The following is a 16701-nucleotide window of genomic DNA, read 5'->3' as shown; positions in this document are numbered from 1 at the left end:
CAGCCCCTTAATCTGCAAGTGCTTCTTATTTACTTTTCTTCCTTAACCTCAACATATATGATTAGGACAAGGCATTTATTACAGAAAGTACTTGAATTGAATTTGGGTTAGTCTGAGGAATACTTGTCATAATATGCAGGTTGTGTATTTTAGCAGAAAGAACAAAGAAGTAATCTTGTACCATCTCAATACATCTTATCCAGAGGCATAACTCTGATTTATCCTAAAATCCACAGTGTTTAGTACATTTCTACACTAAAAAGTAACACATTCTCAATTTTTTTTTTTTTTTTTTTTTTTTTTTTTTACTTCTCTTCGGAAAAGAACTCAGGGATGCTTTACCCTTGAGACACAGCCCTACCTGCCTTTTTGTTTTCCTCTTTTTTTCCATGGCTCAACATTTTATTGCCTCTATTTATGCTAGGTTGCTTTTTTTTTAAATTTTAATTTTTTAAAACTTGTTCTAATTAGTGTTGTTGTTGTTGTTGTAGTTGAGACAGTGTCTCACTAATCCTGAGCCACTGGGATTAATATTTAAACAAATATAATTGTGACTATAAAAATATGTTGCCCCCATTAAACATTCAGCAAAAGTTCTGGCTCCCACTATTTTCTTCCTTTCATTCCTTTTCTTTTTTCTTTTCTTTCAGTTATAGTAAGTACACTTAACATGAGATCATTCCCCCAACAAAATTTTTAATGTACACTACAGTATTGTTAACTACACATTGGCATTAAGTCATAAGGCAGATCTCAACAGTTTCTAATTTCTTCCAACAGTATTTTTCAGACTCAATTTGCACACAATATATTCCCAAGTACTTTATGCTTTTTGACACTACTATCCTTGATTCTGTTTTAAAACTACTTATTCTAAATTAAATACATTTTATCCAGTATTTATTTAAAAAATATCTGATTGCCTCAGCATTTTAGTTTAAACCTTTAGGTTTGTTGTGCTTTGGTCAAGCAAACAATAATACACAATTTATACTACATGAAATTTTAAAACATGTGTTCTACTTTGTAACCAATGCATAAACATAACTTATATGACTGAAAGAAATGCTTCCATTTTTCAAGGCTCAAAGTTCAACGTATGTGTATTAATTTTAACCCTACAAATCACAATTTAAAAATACTCTTGCCTTTGTTTTTGCTTATCTGATCTGCGGAAACAGCATGGAAGTTTTTTTATACTATGAGTTAATAACTGGATTTTCATATTTTTGTACTACACTAATAGCTTTTTAAAATATATTTGGATGAAGCTAACAAATTATATCTTTATCCTACTTTTCACCTTTAAACACTGAAAAGTTAATGTTAAATTGATGGGCTGTTCTTTCATTGCAATATACATCTTTGTTCATTTTTTCAATATTTTTATGCCACTCTATATGATATTACTAAGGACACTTCTATATCATGACTAAGTATTTTATTTTAGCTCAATTTTACTGGCTTAAATACTTTTCATGAAGCTATCTTTTAATATATAGTATTTACATTACATATTCTATTATCTTATTCACCATTAATTTTGTGTAGAATTAATATTCATCCTGTCATATCTATTATTTCCTCCCAGTCTTTTCATCTCATTGAACTATTTTCCTTTGCCAAGATATATTTTGACAATGAATCACTCTTCCATAATATCATTCCTTCTTAAAATTTTATTTCAGAATAAAATTTTATTAGGAATATAATTATTATTTCTATATTTCATCTTTGTCTTAACCAACTCCATACTAACATTTCTCATCATTATTTTCTATCAATATTTCACATGATTCTTAATATCTTATGGGTTCAATTATGTATGATATTTTATATATGTATGTTTGATTTATCTAAGTAACTATAATAATTCTATTTTAGAAGAATTAAACCACCTTGATGTTCTCAATTTTTGTCTTTCTTTTATCAGATTATATTTAGATAATATCCCACAACTGTTTTTGCCAATAACATATGAAGCTCTTCTGTAGCTCCTTCGTAATTCTTTATTGGTTTGTAGAAGCCCTCTCCCAGAGATCATGCACTGTTCATATTCCAATTTCAATACATAGTAGATTATAGTTCATGTTACCCTTTATGATGAAGTAGAACTACTTCTCACTTCAGTTACTGGTCCTGTGACTCTTTCTTCAATGAAACACAGAATAATCGCAACAGCAAGAAACCCAAAGACCTCTTACCAATTTGCACCAATTTCTAGGATCTTCCTGACTACATCCCTACCCTGTCTCTGTACTTCAATTACTAGTGCCAGTTCTCACTCTTCTTACAGAATCCACAATGGTGCTTCTCATATTCTTTGTGGAATGTTGCTTCTAACTTCAGGGAAGCAATTATTTGAAGACAAAGAAAAAGCATATAGATCTTCTTGTGTTAAAATTATGAGGGGAAAATTAACTCTTACGATGTTAAATACTATTTTCTATTATTAAGAAATCTAATTTTGTGTTGACCAATGAAATTCAGAAACTATGTATAGATATATAATATTATTTCTCTTTTAAAAGTATAGAGAAAGCACATTTGTTTCAAAAATATTTAATTTCAGGAAGATATTTGAAGTATGTAACCACACAAGTATATTGTATATTTGTGCTGATTCTATTAGTCTAGAGATAAGCTCAGAAATTGGTAGATGCCATAATGATAGAATTTTAATGTGAATGGCAAATCATGCTTTTCAGTTTAAAATAAAATAAAGAAAAGTGTGAGCCAGGGTAACTACAGTGGACAATAGATGAGATGCCATTAAATATTAAAAGTAATGCCCATAGTTAAATTTCTATGACTATTGATTGCAAATTCCTTCCTTGTTATTAAATCTAATAAAAGTTTTTGAGTATGTGTTATTTAAGGTTGGCACATCTGCTAATGATTACTTCTTTTAGAATTATAACTTTCCTGGTTTCTGTGACAACACAGTATGTTTCTCCTTTTTCTTCTGCCTGTTTTCATCTCCTTTGTAACCGTCCTCCTCTCCAATACTGCTATTATCAGGGTATGATGTTGGGATCCTGATATTATTTGATTATTGCTAATTTCACATTTCCTGCAGAAACATCCTTTTAAATCTTAAGATCTACGTAGCCAGCCATGGACTGGTACCTGTTGATTGTTCATTAGACACATGTTAAACAAAAGAGCAGAAGATAAGTCATGAACTTACAACCTCCTCATTCTTCTGCATCTTTTATTAAGAGTGAATAAAACTACCAGTCATCCACTTTCCTAGCCCAGAAATCCTCTAGAGTTAAGTAGTCATCAGATCAGATAAACATCCTTCCAGATGTCTATTCCCTTCTTTTCATGTTCATTGAAAGCAATTTGACACCATACATCTTGAATGGAATATTGACAGTCTCCCTGTGATGCTCCACCTTCAAATTTGCTCCCATACACGCTGCTGTCAATGATGTTTCTAAGATGCAATTTTGATTCTATTATTTCTGTATTTAAATGTCTTTCTAGAACTCTAAAGTTAAAGCATGCATTTCTTTAATTTTTATTTATGCTTTTTACTTATACGTGATAGTAGAATCTACTATGAGATAGTCATACAAACATGGAATATATCTTATTCTAAATAGATTCCCAGTCTTCTGGATGTACATGATATTGAGAATCACTGTGTTATATTCATAAACGTACATAGAAAAATTATGTCATATTGTTTCCACTGTCTTTCCTATTCCTATTCTCTTCCCTTCCCTTTAATCCATTTCTTAGCAAGGACTATCAGAAAACCATGCTTGTATCTCTAGACTCCTAGCTATTCCTTGCTCTCAAATCAAATGCTAGACAGGCTAAATGTTAGATAAGCTAACCTTGCTAAAACACCATGAACTCTCTTGCCTCTGGGATTTTTCTACCACCTTTATAGTTCCCATCATTTGGAACTCTTCTTAATCTATTCTTGATTCAATCAGCACTTCATCCTTCTTACATATAACTGGCACAAGACTAACTGAGAAAATAAAAACTAAACTACTAAAATTCTTAAGCCACATCAATTATCTATGGTAGGTGAGAGAAAGAAAGAGAGACATATCAGAGACAGAGAGAGAATAATATTATGAATCACAATTATTATCAGATTACACTAACATTTTATGAATACTTATTTCCAATATTTAAGGGAAAATTTAGGAACTGAAACTATCTAATAAGAGGAAAACCAGATAACAGTAGTCTTAGGACCATGCATGTAAAATCCTATTAAAGGATTCAAGAATATTTTTACTAACCCTATGACTAAGAATATGAGAAAAGAGAATATGTAGAAATGCGATGTATCTAATTGATGGTACCTGTTTCTAATACTTAAGGTTCATTATTAATGAGAAGTACAAATTGGAAGACATTACCATCAAAAACTCATACTAAGAAAATTGATTCAATATTAGGAAAAATATTACAAGAAAGGGTACCCGAGAGTTGAGAAAGCTTTTTATGTGAGGCAATATATTCTGTCTAAAGAGGCCTCTGTTCTCCTTTCTCATATCTATTGTCTGCAAGGTTAGGGAAATGATTTCTTGGTTGGTGGGTACTTCATTTTTCAATTCATCCAACAACAATTTGGTAAATGTTGAGTGTGATTTGTCAATAAATGTGTCCTTGTGGAGTTCTCACATTTTAATAGAATGGAATAAGTGCTAGGACAGAGAAAAAAAGTTCAAGTTTAATTGTAATTGAGTAAACTAAATCCCTCACAGAAGTCTTAGATCCTTATGTAAGAGAGCATGAGCTAACTTCCATGATCATCTCAAACTCTTTTTATAATTCATTTACCTGAACTCCGACAAACTGTTTATAAGGTAATAATAGCTGCATGTATTATTTCTCAATTTTTCTTTAATTGATACACTGTACTTAAAAATAATATCAAATAAAAGAGGGAACACACAGATTATAGCACAAGTAAAACATGGACTATTATAGACTCTGGGGCTATAATATCAAAAATATGATATGGGAATTCTATAAACATCTGTATATCCATAAATGTGACAACTTGAATGACACAGACCTATTCTTTGCAAAGCAGAAGCTTTTTCAGTGCAAAGTAGATAATTTAAGTCATTTTGTAGCTACTATGAAAATGCAACTAATGATTTAAAAATACTTAAGAAAAAAATCTGTATTTCAATTGGTCTCATTTGAAGCTTTCTACAAAATCTTCAACTTACACAAAGCAGCCAGGAAGAATTTAAACTGTTCCTATTTCAGATGACATTATTGTCTACAAAATAAATCTCTACTGCAAAAGTCTGAGAACTTTTCTGAGTCAATAAGGTCCAAGGACACAAGATTGACATAAAAATTAATTTTATTTCTATATACTATCAGTGAACACATGGAAAAAAATTTAAAATGTAATACCATTCATAAGCCTTCAAAAATCAAATACTGAGGTATAAAACTAATGAAACTTGTATAAAACTTGTATGCTAAAAACTACAAAATACTGATGAAAAATATCAAAGGTCAAAGAATCATACTGTACTCATGGATAGGAGATATTGCTTCTCCCCAAATTGACTTTGTTATTTGATACAATTCTCAAAAAAATCATTTTAATATTATTTCTAAATACAGATGATATATTTCCAAAATTTATTTGGAAAATCAGAGGAACTAGAATAACCAAAACAATTGTAAAGAGTCATAAGTGCAGAGTAATTACTAAATAATGTCAAGATTTATTGTACAGCTTTTGTTATCAAGATTGTGTTGTGTTGGTAGAAGAAAAGACATTTTATGGTAGTGAATTTTTATGTTACTGTAATAAAAATCTTATATAAAGAATGTTAAAAAGAAGAAAGATTCATTCTGTCTCACAGTTTTGGAGTTTTCCATCAATCCTGGTGCTTTGGGTCCTTTAGTGAGGTAGCACACCATGTAAGAGAACACGGCAGAGAAAGCTACTTACATGGTATTAAAGAAGCAAAGAGAGAGGAAAGACCAACATCCCACAATCCCCACTTAAGGCATTCACCCATGACCTAAAAACCTTCCACTACTGTTTCATCCTTAACATTCCAGTATCTCCCAAATTACCAAACTGGGTACTAAGCCTTTAACACACATGGCCTTCGGAAGGCATTACATAGCCAAATTATAGCACGCTTAGATCTCTATTCTAGCTCCAGAAAAGTACAATGAACTAATTTCTGACAAAAAGGAAAAAGCAATTAAACCAACCAAGGGAGTATAATCTTATTCATTGGAGAGCTACTGGGGGAAGGAAGGGGTTCTTGACCTAAACCTAAAGCTTATAACTTATATGGAAATAAATACAAAAGATCATAAACTTGAATGTGATATATATTACTATGAAACTTTAAGAAAAAATAGGAGGAAATTTTGGAACTAAAACTTTTATTCTAGAATATATCTATATCTATCTAGCTATCATTTTTATTTATATTAGATGTAAAAATTCTACATGGAATTTGTTTCCACACACACAAAAAAAGGTTCTTGGGATAAAGTAATCTGTAAAAAAATGCATTGATAATGTAAATCTTTTGAAAATTTAGAATGCATGCTATATATAAAAGATTTAGAAAATCTGATTTGGCCCATAAATGATCCAGAGAAAATCCTCACACTTAAATTTCTTCTTCCATATTGACTACCTCATTTCATAACTTGGAAAATACTATATTATATAAAACACTGGGCAAGTAAGAACAAGGATAATTTAGGAAAGACAATGAAAGGCTTCCAAGTCCCAGTCACTCAGCTGCATCCTACAATAAGAAGTGTGTGAAGCTTAGGATAGCTGATCCTTCACAGGAGACCTGGCTTATTAACACTATGATACCTAACCCCCTTTCTACCATAATCTCCTCCCACAGAAAACAAGTGATTCAGAGTCCATGGTTAATAAAGTCCCCGAAAACACATTATTTGTTTTCAAGGTGATGGATCACTTTTATGCAAGCCTATTTTGGATTAGTATTTGAATATGACTTAATTATCTCCCTTTGTCCCCTCTAGAAATAATTTGCACTTAACTCTCTCACTCAAATTGTGAATGTTTATGTATCTATCTCTATTACTAGACAAAGAGCTCCAAAATTATTCAAGTCATATCTTGTTTTTCTTTGTTTTTTCCACAGAGCCAATTATATTGGAGGTACCCAATGCTTACCAAATAAATAAATGAAAAGGAAACAAGGGACTAACAAGTCAAGTAATGTGAATGTTAATTATGAAATATATGCTTAGATTTTAAATGCTTATTGACAAAGACCAAAATATAGAGTCTCTAATTTAGGATGATCTGACTTAACTTTTTTATAATCTTTTAATGTGTGGAAGATATACACATTCAGTAGAAACCCTATTTCAAATTTTGGAATTTGATCAAAATTTTGTAAGATGATCATTTTCTAGGCTAGTGATAAAGCAGTAAGTTCTTCTCTTGTAATTCCCAGTCTGTCGTGCAGTCATAAGGTTAAACAGATAATACTTTACTGGGCACTGTGTTTGCTAAGCTACATCATGTTAGGTATAGTAAATGCATTCCCAACTTAAGGAGTTCAAATGATAAGAAATGTATTGAAATGAAATCCCAGTTTAAGTGGAGGAGCGTCTATAATTATCTAAGTAAAAATTTATCTGTATCTATAAAGGATAACGTACACAGGCACTCACAGAGGACAGTGGATGCTGTCAAATTCATTTTTGCCACCACTGAGCAAAAATTCTGAAATGACAAAAAGTTTCAGATGGAATATTGAACTAAATGCAATACAGAGGTTTTAAATATACAGATTATATATACAGAATATAATCTTACTCTGAGTAAAGAGTAGCAGATATGCCATCATGATACCTTCTACTTCCCAATTCATCTTCTTAATTGAAAATTTGAGAATTCTACCATGACAAATAAAAGAGGGCAGTCAGGATGAAAATGAGTTAACTCAAAAATAAATTAATTAATTATAAAAGTCCTGAAGGATAACTAAGTGGGTAGTAAAATGATACGTATGCATTGATAAAAACCAAAGGACATAATTATTCATATGGTGGTAACCTAAAAAGGAATGTGTTTTAATAAATTGTTGACCTTGAAAATATGCTTTGTTAAAAAGTCCATCAAAGGCTGGGGTTGTAGCTCAGTGGTAGAGTGCTTGCCTCTTACGCATGAGGCCCTGGGTTCGATCCTCAGCACCACATAAAAATAAAGGTACTGTGTCCATCTATAACTAGAAAAAAATAATTTAAAAAAAGTCCATCAAATATACCACATACCACTTTGCTTGATCATTTTTTAATATTTTTATTCAAATATCAGTTTCTCAATGAGAATTTATATTGCTGCCCTATTTAAAATTGTAATACACACCCCAAGCATTTTCCCTTACTTTTCCCTATTTCTTCTAATAGAACTTATCCCCATGAAATATACATATAGTTTTAATTTATTTTGTTTTTACTTTTTGTAACTACGGTGCTATTTTATTTTGCTTTATGTTTATGTCCCCCATCACTGCCATCAATCAGAAGGAGAGCTCTATGAAGGACAGAGGATTTTTATCTATTTTTCCCTGTATCCTAAGTAACCAGAACAAAACCTGGCATATAATAGATGCTCAAAAAATATCTGCCAAATAAATCAATTATCATTAAAAAAAAATCTTAGAACTTTCAATAAATTATTTCAGACAGCTGAATACAAATATACCCATACAATTTGACTTGAAATATTTGAATCAATAAAACCCAAATTATTTCTAATGATTAAAGTTAAGATATATTTGTTCATGTTGATAAGGAAATTATAAATATAAAACAGTGGAACTTTCTCTTTACCAGAAAGCTTTCTTAAATTTCTGTATGATTTAGATGGAGGCTTTTAAATTTTAATGCACATAAGAATCACCTAAGGATCTCGTTAAAATGTAGCTTATGATTCAGGGTGTCTAGAGTGTGGTGGCCTGAATGCTGGCAAAATATTGTTTGTCTAAGGACTAAGATTTGAGTTGCTAAGTTTGATTTTTCACCAATGTTAAATTCTGGACTTACATGACATAAAAAAATAATTCTATTTTGAGGAACATTATACCAGTAGGAAGGGAAAGTATTTAAAAATACTTGTATGTGGGGTTGGTGACATGAACTTATAGTCCCAGCCACTCAGGAGGCAGAGTCACAAGAATCACTGAAACCCCAAGAGTTTGAGGCCAGCCTGGACAACAGAGAACAAGTCCCAAAGGAGAAAAAAAAAAACACTCTTAGTAACTTTTATAAGAGTTTTGTCTAATCTAGGAAGAATATAGTTTCCCATCCCATTAATTTGGGGCCTAGGTATAAGATTTGTTATGGCCAAGGAGAAATTTAGACACATTATTGAGGCAAGGACTAGACATATCTTTGCATGTGGAGATGGAGTCCCTGTGTTCCTATTATTTGGCCTAAAAAGAACATGTTTTAGGGATCATGGAAGATCAGAAGCATCTGAGGCAAGCCAGGGCTTTACTCACATCTTGAGGCTACAAGCTGAACATGTTAGAATCAGTTTTGCCAAAAGTCTCACACACAGTCAAAAAGTTTACATAGGGAAGAAATGCTAATAAAAAGCCACCTAAAAAATGTTAGGAAGAGTCTCTTCAACTTCTTTGAGAATATAGATGCAAAATCCTCAACAAAATATTAACATATCATATCCAACAATGTATTAAAATAATTTATGCCTGACAAAATGAAATCAATTCTAGGTTTGGGAAGATACCTCAAAACTCAAAAGCCAAATAATATAGTTTATTATATTAACAGAAATATACATTACTTAATTATATCAATTTTATCAATAGAGAAAAAGCCTTTGACAAGATGCAACATGTATTTATAATAATTTCTAGTTTCAGCAAACTAGAAAGAGGGCGAAATTTAGTCAACTTTATAAAGAATTGCAAAAAATCTATAGATATCATATTTAATGGTAAAAAAGGAAAAAAAAACAAAACAAAAACAAAAACAAAACCAAAACCCTAAACTCTAGATGCTTACCCCCTAATATCAGAAGCAAAGCATGGATGTTCCCTTTCAAAGCTCTTTTTGAATATCACACTGGATCTATTAGTTACCAAAATAAAATAAGAAAAGAAATCAAAAGTGGAGAAAGAAATAAAATTATCATTGGTACCACATGATGTAATTGTCTATGTAGAAAACCTTAAAAAATCATCATCAACAATAATATTCTATGTAAAAATGCGAATATGTAACAGATGAGATTCTGCAATCTGTATTTGGGGTGAAAATGGTGAAAGTTTCATTGACAACTAAATTTAAAAAAATAAAACTAAATTTAAAAAAATAAAAAAAAAATATTCTGGAATTAATAAACAATTCTGGGAATTTCAAGATTTAAAACAATCCTGATGTTAATAAGCAAGGTTGCAGTAGATTAATACTCAAAACAGTCAGTAGCTTTCCTATATAACATCAGTGAACAAGTAGAATTTGAAATTAAAACACAATACCATTTATATTAGCATGCCCTCCCCAAAAGAAATACTTAGTTATATGTCCAAAAATACCTGTACAAGATTTATTCCTTATTTATTTATATGAAGAAAACCACAAAAATGTTGAATAAAGAAATTAAGGAATGAAGAAATAAATACATGGAAAATTTTCCATGTTCATTGACAGGAAGAGTTGATGTTGTCAAGAAGTCAGTTCTGAACCAATTTGGTCTTTAAATGCAATCCTAATGAAATGCCAGCAAGGTATTATGTTGATAACCTAAAAGTTCATATAGAGGGGCAAAAAAAAAAAGAATGTCATCATAATAATTAAGAAAAACAAAGGCAAAAGACTGACATTGCTTGACTTCAGGTCTTACAATAAAGTAATCAAGACAGTAGGGTGTTCACAAAATAACAATGTTAATGATGATAGGTAAAAGATTAATCAAAGAGGATACAGAGTCCAAAAATATGCTCAGCTATATGTTCAATATAGAGTTATAAAAATATCTTCAACTGGTATTTTAAAACAAAATAAAAGCACAATAAGAGAAAGGATAGTTTTTTCACTAAATGGTGTAGAAAAGTAGACATCTAAATACAAAACAAGGAATCTAAACAAAGACCTCACACTTTTCACAAAAATTAACTCATAAAATATTGTAGATCTAAATGTAAAACACTAAACGATAAAAATCCCACAAACTAATATATGAGAAAAAAATCTAGGTGTTCTTTGGTTTTGGAAATGCAATTACCAAAGGCACAATTCTTGAAAGAAAAAAATACTTGATAATACTTTATTAACATTAAAAACTAAAGCTTTATGAAAGACACTGTGAAGCAAATTAGAAGAAAAGCCAGACTAGAAGAAAACATTTGTAAAACACACACGTGACATACTCTATCATACGATTTAGCAATCATGCTTCCTAATATTTAACCAAATTAGTTAAAAAATATATCCACAAAAGTCCCTGCACATGCATGTTTATAACAGTATTATAATTGCCAAAATTAGGAGCAATGAAGATGATCTTCAGTGGGTACACAGATGAATAAAATGTACATTCAGACAATAGAATATTATTTGGCTAAAATAAATGAGCTCTAAGCCATGAAAGAAATGGCATAGCCTCAAATGCATATTAATAAGTGATAGAAGATAATCTGAAAATTCTGATCACTGTATTTTTCCAATTACATAGCATTATATAAAGACAAAACTATGAACACTATTTAAAAAAATCAGTTGTTGCTAGGGGGAAAGGGAGGGAACAGTCATAGGTAGAGCATAGATTTTCAGGACAGTGAAAATTATTTTATGATACTGTGCTAGTGGATACATGTTATTATACATTAGGCAAAAACCTAAGGAATGTATAGCACCAAGAGTGGAATCTAATATAAACAACAGACTTTGGGTAAGAACGGGGTTACCAAAGTAATTCTTCCATTCTGGCTGAGTGGAGCAGGTTGTGTGCAGAGAGGCAAGGAGTATATGGGAAATCACTGTGCTTTCCATTCACAAGAACATTAAAGTCTATTAATAATAAAAAAAATGTTAAGGAAATCCTACAGAATAAGGAATAAGATTACCTTTTTTGCAATATGTATATTTGACAATATTTTTAAATCCAGAATTAAAAAGAAGTCCTAAAATTCAATAACAAAAGCTATAAAACAATCCTACAAAAATGGGTCAAAGATTTCAACAGCTATTTCTCCAAAGATAGACAAAAGGCTAATAAACTCACGAAAAGATGCTCAACATCATTAATCATTAGGGAAATGCCAATTAACATCACTATTAGATTCTACTTATATCCAGTAGGATGGCTATAATGAAAAATTAAAAAGGAAAATAGCAAGTCCCAGACCTCTTTCAAGAATCCATTGAATTCATTCATCTTCTCAGCCAGGCCTACCCTTATCATGCTATTTATACATACACACATGTGTTTGTATGTTATATATGTGTGTATTTCTGTGTGGTTGCATATTTATCTATCTATAAGGATGGTATGTTTTTTTCTAATTAACATGAATATATGATATATGTTCATGAAAAATTTTGTTTTATTTACTAATGAATAGTAGATATCTTAAACATTGCCTAACATGTAGTAACTACTTAGTAAATATTTATTAAATCAATTTTATATTTCTATCTTTTCTGTTTCCCTTGAGTACTGATAGGGTTTTAAAAATCTTATCAGTCTTTCAAATCCTATCTTGGACTTGTGTCCTTTTTTCATTAATTTGTGTTACTAAATAGTTTCTAATATGATGATATGAGGATATAATTTTTATTCTAAGTATTAACTTAACAAGATCCACAGGTTTTGTTATGAAGTATTTTATAACTCTTTATATGCTCTTTCAGAACATTTTCTAATTTAATGTGATTTGGGAGGTAGATATGAGTTATTAAAGCTGCGTTCAAATCCTCACCAATAGAGATTTTCTAGGAATTGTCTTGTAAATAATTTCCAGCCTAATTTAAAATACAATTTAATACACATATTATAATAATTTAATTCATCAAAAATTTTGAAATGTGCTTAATACTTAAAAAATCCTTTTATTTTTATGATGTTATATTTGTGTTTAAAAATAATAGATATCTGCAGTTGGGGTATGTGTGTGTGTGTGTGTATATATGTCTCCATTAGGTTCAGGGTACTAACCAACTATGTCAATCAAATGCCCTACATTTTTACTCATCACAATACAGAATTAAATTATTCAGAGATTGCCTAAAATACTCTTAATTATAAATCAACAATAAAGTTGATACAAAAACAAAAATGGGTTATTCTCCAAATTAGTCTTTATATCAATAGTAGTTATATTCAAATAAATATTTACAGTTCTTTATAGTTCCAATTATACAAATCATTTTCAATATCTCCTGTATTTTAGAAATGCTATTCAAATTACAAATAAAAATTCATTTTTTTCTGATAGATTTTGGTTTTAGAGTCTACATCAATTGTATAGAAAATTAAAGCAGCAAGTACCTTTATAATTGTTTTATTCTCCTCCACCAAAGTCTACACTTTTAAAAAAAGGTTCTTTTTCATTCTTTCTGACATTTCTAGATTGTACATTTCTACCTAATCATATTTCAAAAGTTTTCTCTAGTTGTGATACATGTGCAACCTTAGAATTCTCAAAAAGAAGGAAATAAAAGAAAAATAACAAAGCAAAAGAAAGAAAGAGTAGACATTAAGTCCAAATACTTGATTGGTTGCCAGCCAAATTTCAGTTGCTATAGTAATTCTTTTAATTTTTTCTTCATATTCTTCTGGGTCTAATTAGAACATCAAAGTTTATAGTGTATGCAGGATAATAACACCACTCATAATTCCAATAGCAGATTCTAGCCACTCTATAATTAAAACATAACATTTAAGACCAGTAGCCTGGGAATTTGGTTGATCTTTCAAGTGCATAATAAAAATAAGCAATGCTAAATTAAAATAAAGATTCTTATGGAATAAAAACCACTGTCAAAATTGAGGTCACTTTTAGGTTTTCATTTCTAACTTTTGTTTATTTGTTCTAAGGGGTTGGAAAAGTTTTCCTTTTTCTATGCAGTGTGTGGAAGTAATTCAGCTTCCTAGCACCAGTGTTAATGAAATAAGTAGGTCTGAAAAAAAAAATAGAGAGATTTTGTAATTCAGGTCACCACAAAGCACCTTCTGGTACAACTTTCCCTCCAAAGGGTTAAGTTAGTTTAGTCCTTATGTTTTTATAAAACAATTACCAAGACAAAAATTTTCAATACAATTCTGATACCCTTAGTCATCATCATATTTTACCAAATAGAAAAACCAAGAACGATTCATGACTCCTGAACCTAAATATAAAAAGAAAAATTTAGCCATAAATGAATTGATATTTTAAGTACTGAAAATTGAAGTACTGAAAATCACATTTAATTACATCTCTGTGAAAGATACCTAGCAACATTACAAATAAAAATCTAAAGCATAACATCTGATTTATTTAACAACATAATAGATCTGTGTGATATTGAAATTAAAATGGCAATGAAATAACTGTATAAGCATTTGATGCAAAGTTAACTAAAACGTAGCAGAAAGTATTTGATGGTAAAGATCAATGCTAGTACAAAATTCAAGATAAACCAAGTATTTTGCTGAGCTTACATATGATAAAAATAGATATTATAAGAAATAATACTCACAATTCAAGGAACAAATAGCTATTTGATTTAAAGAGAACTTCATTATCTTTTTAAACATTGGATTCTTACACAGAAGTATTATGGTAGCTTGGGCACAGCAAAGGATCATAAATCAAAACACCTGGGTCCTAGGACCAACTTTGTTAGCATTAGTTGTAGGAAGTTTTGAAAAAAATCTTACCCATTCTTATTGGTACTTTCATTTATGAAAAGCATAATTAATATCTGGCCCACTTACCTCTCAGGGCTTCTGTGCAGATCAAGTGGAGATCAGTTAAGGGCTTTGAAAGTTAAAAGTTCTACCTAAGTAGGAGCTCTTGCTATACTGAAGTAGTTTTTGATAACTCTAACCTAAGTTTGGTTTCAAGAAGCAAATAAAACCACACTGCTATATCCTGGCTCAGATATTATTATAAGTAAAAGTGGAATAACTTGTCAACCTTCATCTTGACAATTTATATTCACCTCATTTGCAACTAAATGAAGCAGCGATTGGACTGTGCTACACCATTTTATAGGCTTACCAGGATGAGCACATATGGTCCATTTAGCGGAGGTATTTTAATAGGTAGCATTTGTTCTGAGTTGATCTCCTACTGCAATGGTTTTACATAGCTTATCTAAATCTTCATTGGGAGACCACTTTGTCCATTTGATATATTATCAGAGTAATTTTGTTTATCAGCTTATCACATATGTTTGCACACAGAAATGACAACCCTCTGAAATGCTTCAAAGTACAGAGGTTCACCAACCCCAAATGAATTGACTTTGATGGATGTTTTGCTTCTTTTTTTCCAGCTAATTTCTTTCACATAATAAATACTTATTTCTGTTCTGTTTTTCTTTGAACATAGCAATCTAATTTAACTCCAATTTAACTCCAATTACTTCATACATACACACAAAAGCCATCAATTATTTTGAAATAAATTATGGCTCAAAATTAGGTATGAAAAGGGAGAAGGGAATGTATCTAAATAGATAAATCATGTCACCTGGATTCGCTTACTGAGACATACCTACATTTTAAATTTCAACAAGGAACACACCACCTTGAGTAAGACTGGGGAGATGAAAGCATAAGCAAGGACATAGAACACTTGAACTTACGGCAAAGGTAAGTAGTTTCATCTGAATTATCAGCACAGTCATTCACAAAATCACACAGCTTCTCCTTTGCGATGCACTGCTTGTTTGCACACGCGAATTCTTCAGCAGTACACTTTCTGTCTGGGCTAAGTAAGGGGGAACAATCTTGAAAGGACACATCATCCACTGCTACATCTCCTATGTAACTGACACCACGTTTTGCCCTGAAGACAATCTAAAAAGAAAAAAAAAGAAAAGGAAAAGTCACTTAGAGTTGAAACTGTCAATCAAGAAGTTCAAAAGATAGAGGCAACAAATAGATCAAGCACATCAAACTTGAATCTGATAAAAATACCTCCATAATGAAAGTGACTAAGGAAACTTAAGGGCCATCAAAGGTTTCTGCCATTCTCAACACCTAAGACTGTGAGATGTGCAACACTGTTGTGTGTCTAGATGGTTAGGACATGCAGCTTAGAAAACTGGCAGGAGTCATAACAACCTACCAGTGCCTACGCCAGAGCTCAGGTCCAAAACTAGACCTGCTCATTTCTTAGAGCCTCATCATACATGGAAGCAGGAGGATCAATGGTTAATAAAGTACCAAGAGAAATTATGTACAAGCACATCCTTTATTTTGCTCAGTTTTTGCTCTTCTTCAGATCTAGCCACCCCAGAGGATTTGAGAGTTAAAAGACATCAAGCCTCAAGGCCATGAGTTTTGCTAAAATCAGCCAAATCTTTGGAATTGAAGCAATTTTGATTTGCCTTTGATTAATGTATGTGATGAATGGAATCCCATGTGTGCTACTTTTTAAAAGCAGTTTTCCATTTGTATATACTTCAATAGATCAGAATTGATAAAATATAATAAGAGATACT

At 31.0% G+C, this 16701-nt stretch overlaps 1 protein-coding gene across 1 annotated transcript in view; it reads right to left on the bottom strand.

Annotated features, from left to right (window-relative positions):
- Positions 1-16701, bottom strand: part of MALRD1 (MAM and LDL receptor class A domain containing 1) — a gene marked incomplete at both ends in the record, with an annotated part of 684412 nt that overhangs the window by 379753 nt on the left and 287958 nt on the right. Inside the window, one exon of the mRNA XM_081298191.1 lies at positions 15841-16054. Coding sequence (XP_081154317.1) covers positions 15841-16054 — 214 coding nt within the window. The remainder of the gene's footprint in view (positions 1-15840; positions 16055-16701) is intronic.

This window comes from Spermophilus citellus (assembly GCF_964194105.1).
Source record: "Spermophilus citellus genome assembly, chromosome: 6".
Classification (NCBI taxonomy): Eukaryota; Metazoa; Chordata; class Mammalia; order Rodentia; family Sciuridae; genus Spermophilus; species Spermophilus citellus.
The sequence above is the reverse complement of the archived record's forward strand: the minus strand, read 5'-3'. Positions and strand labels throughout refer to the sequence as shown.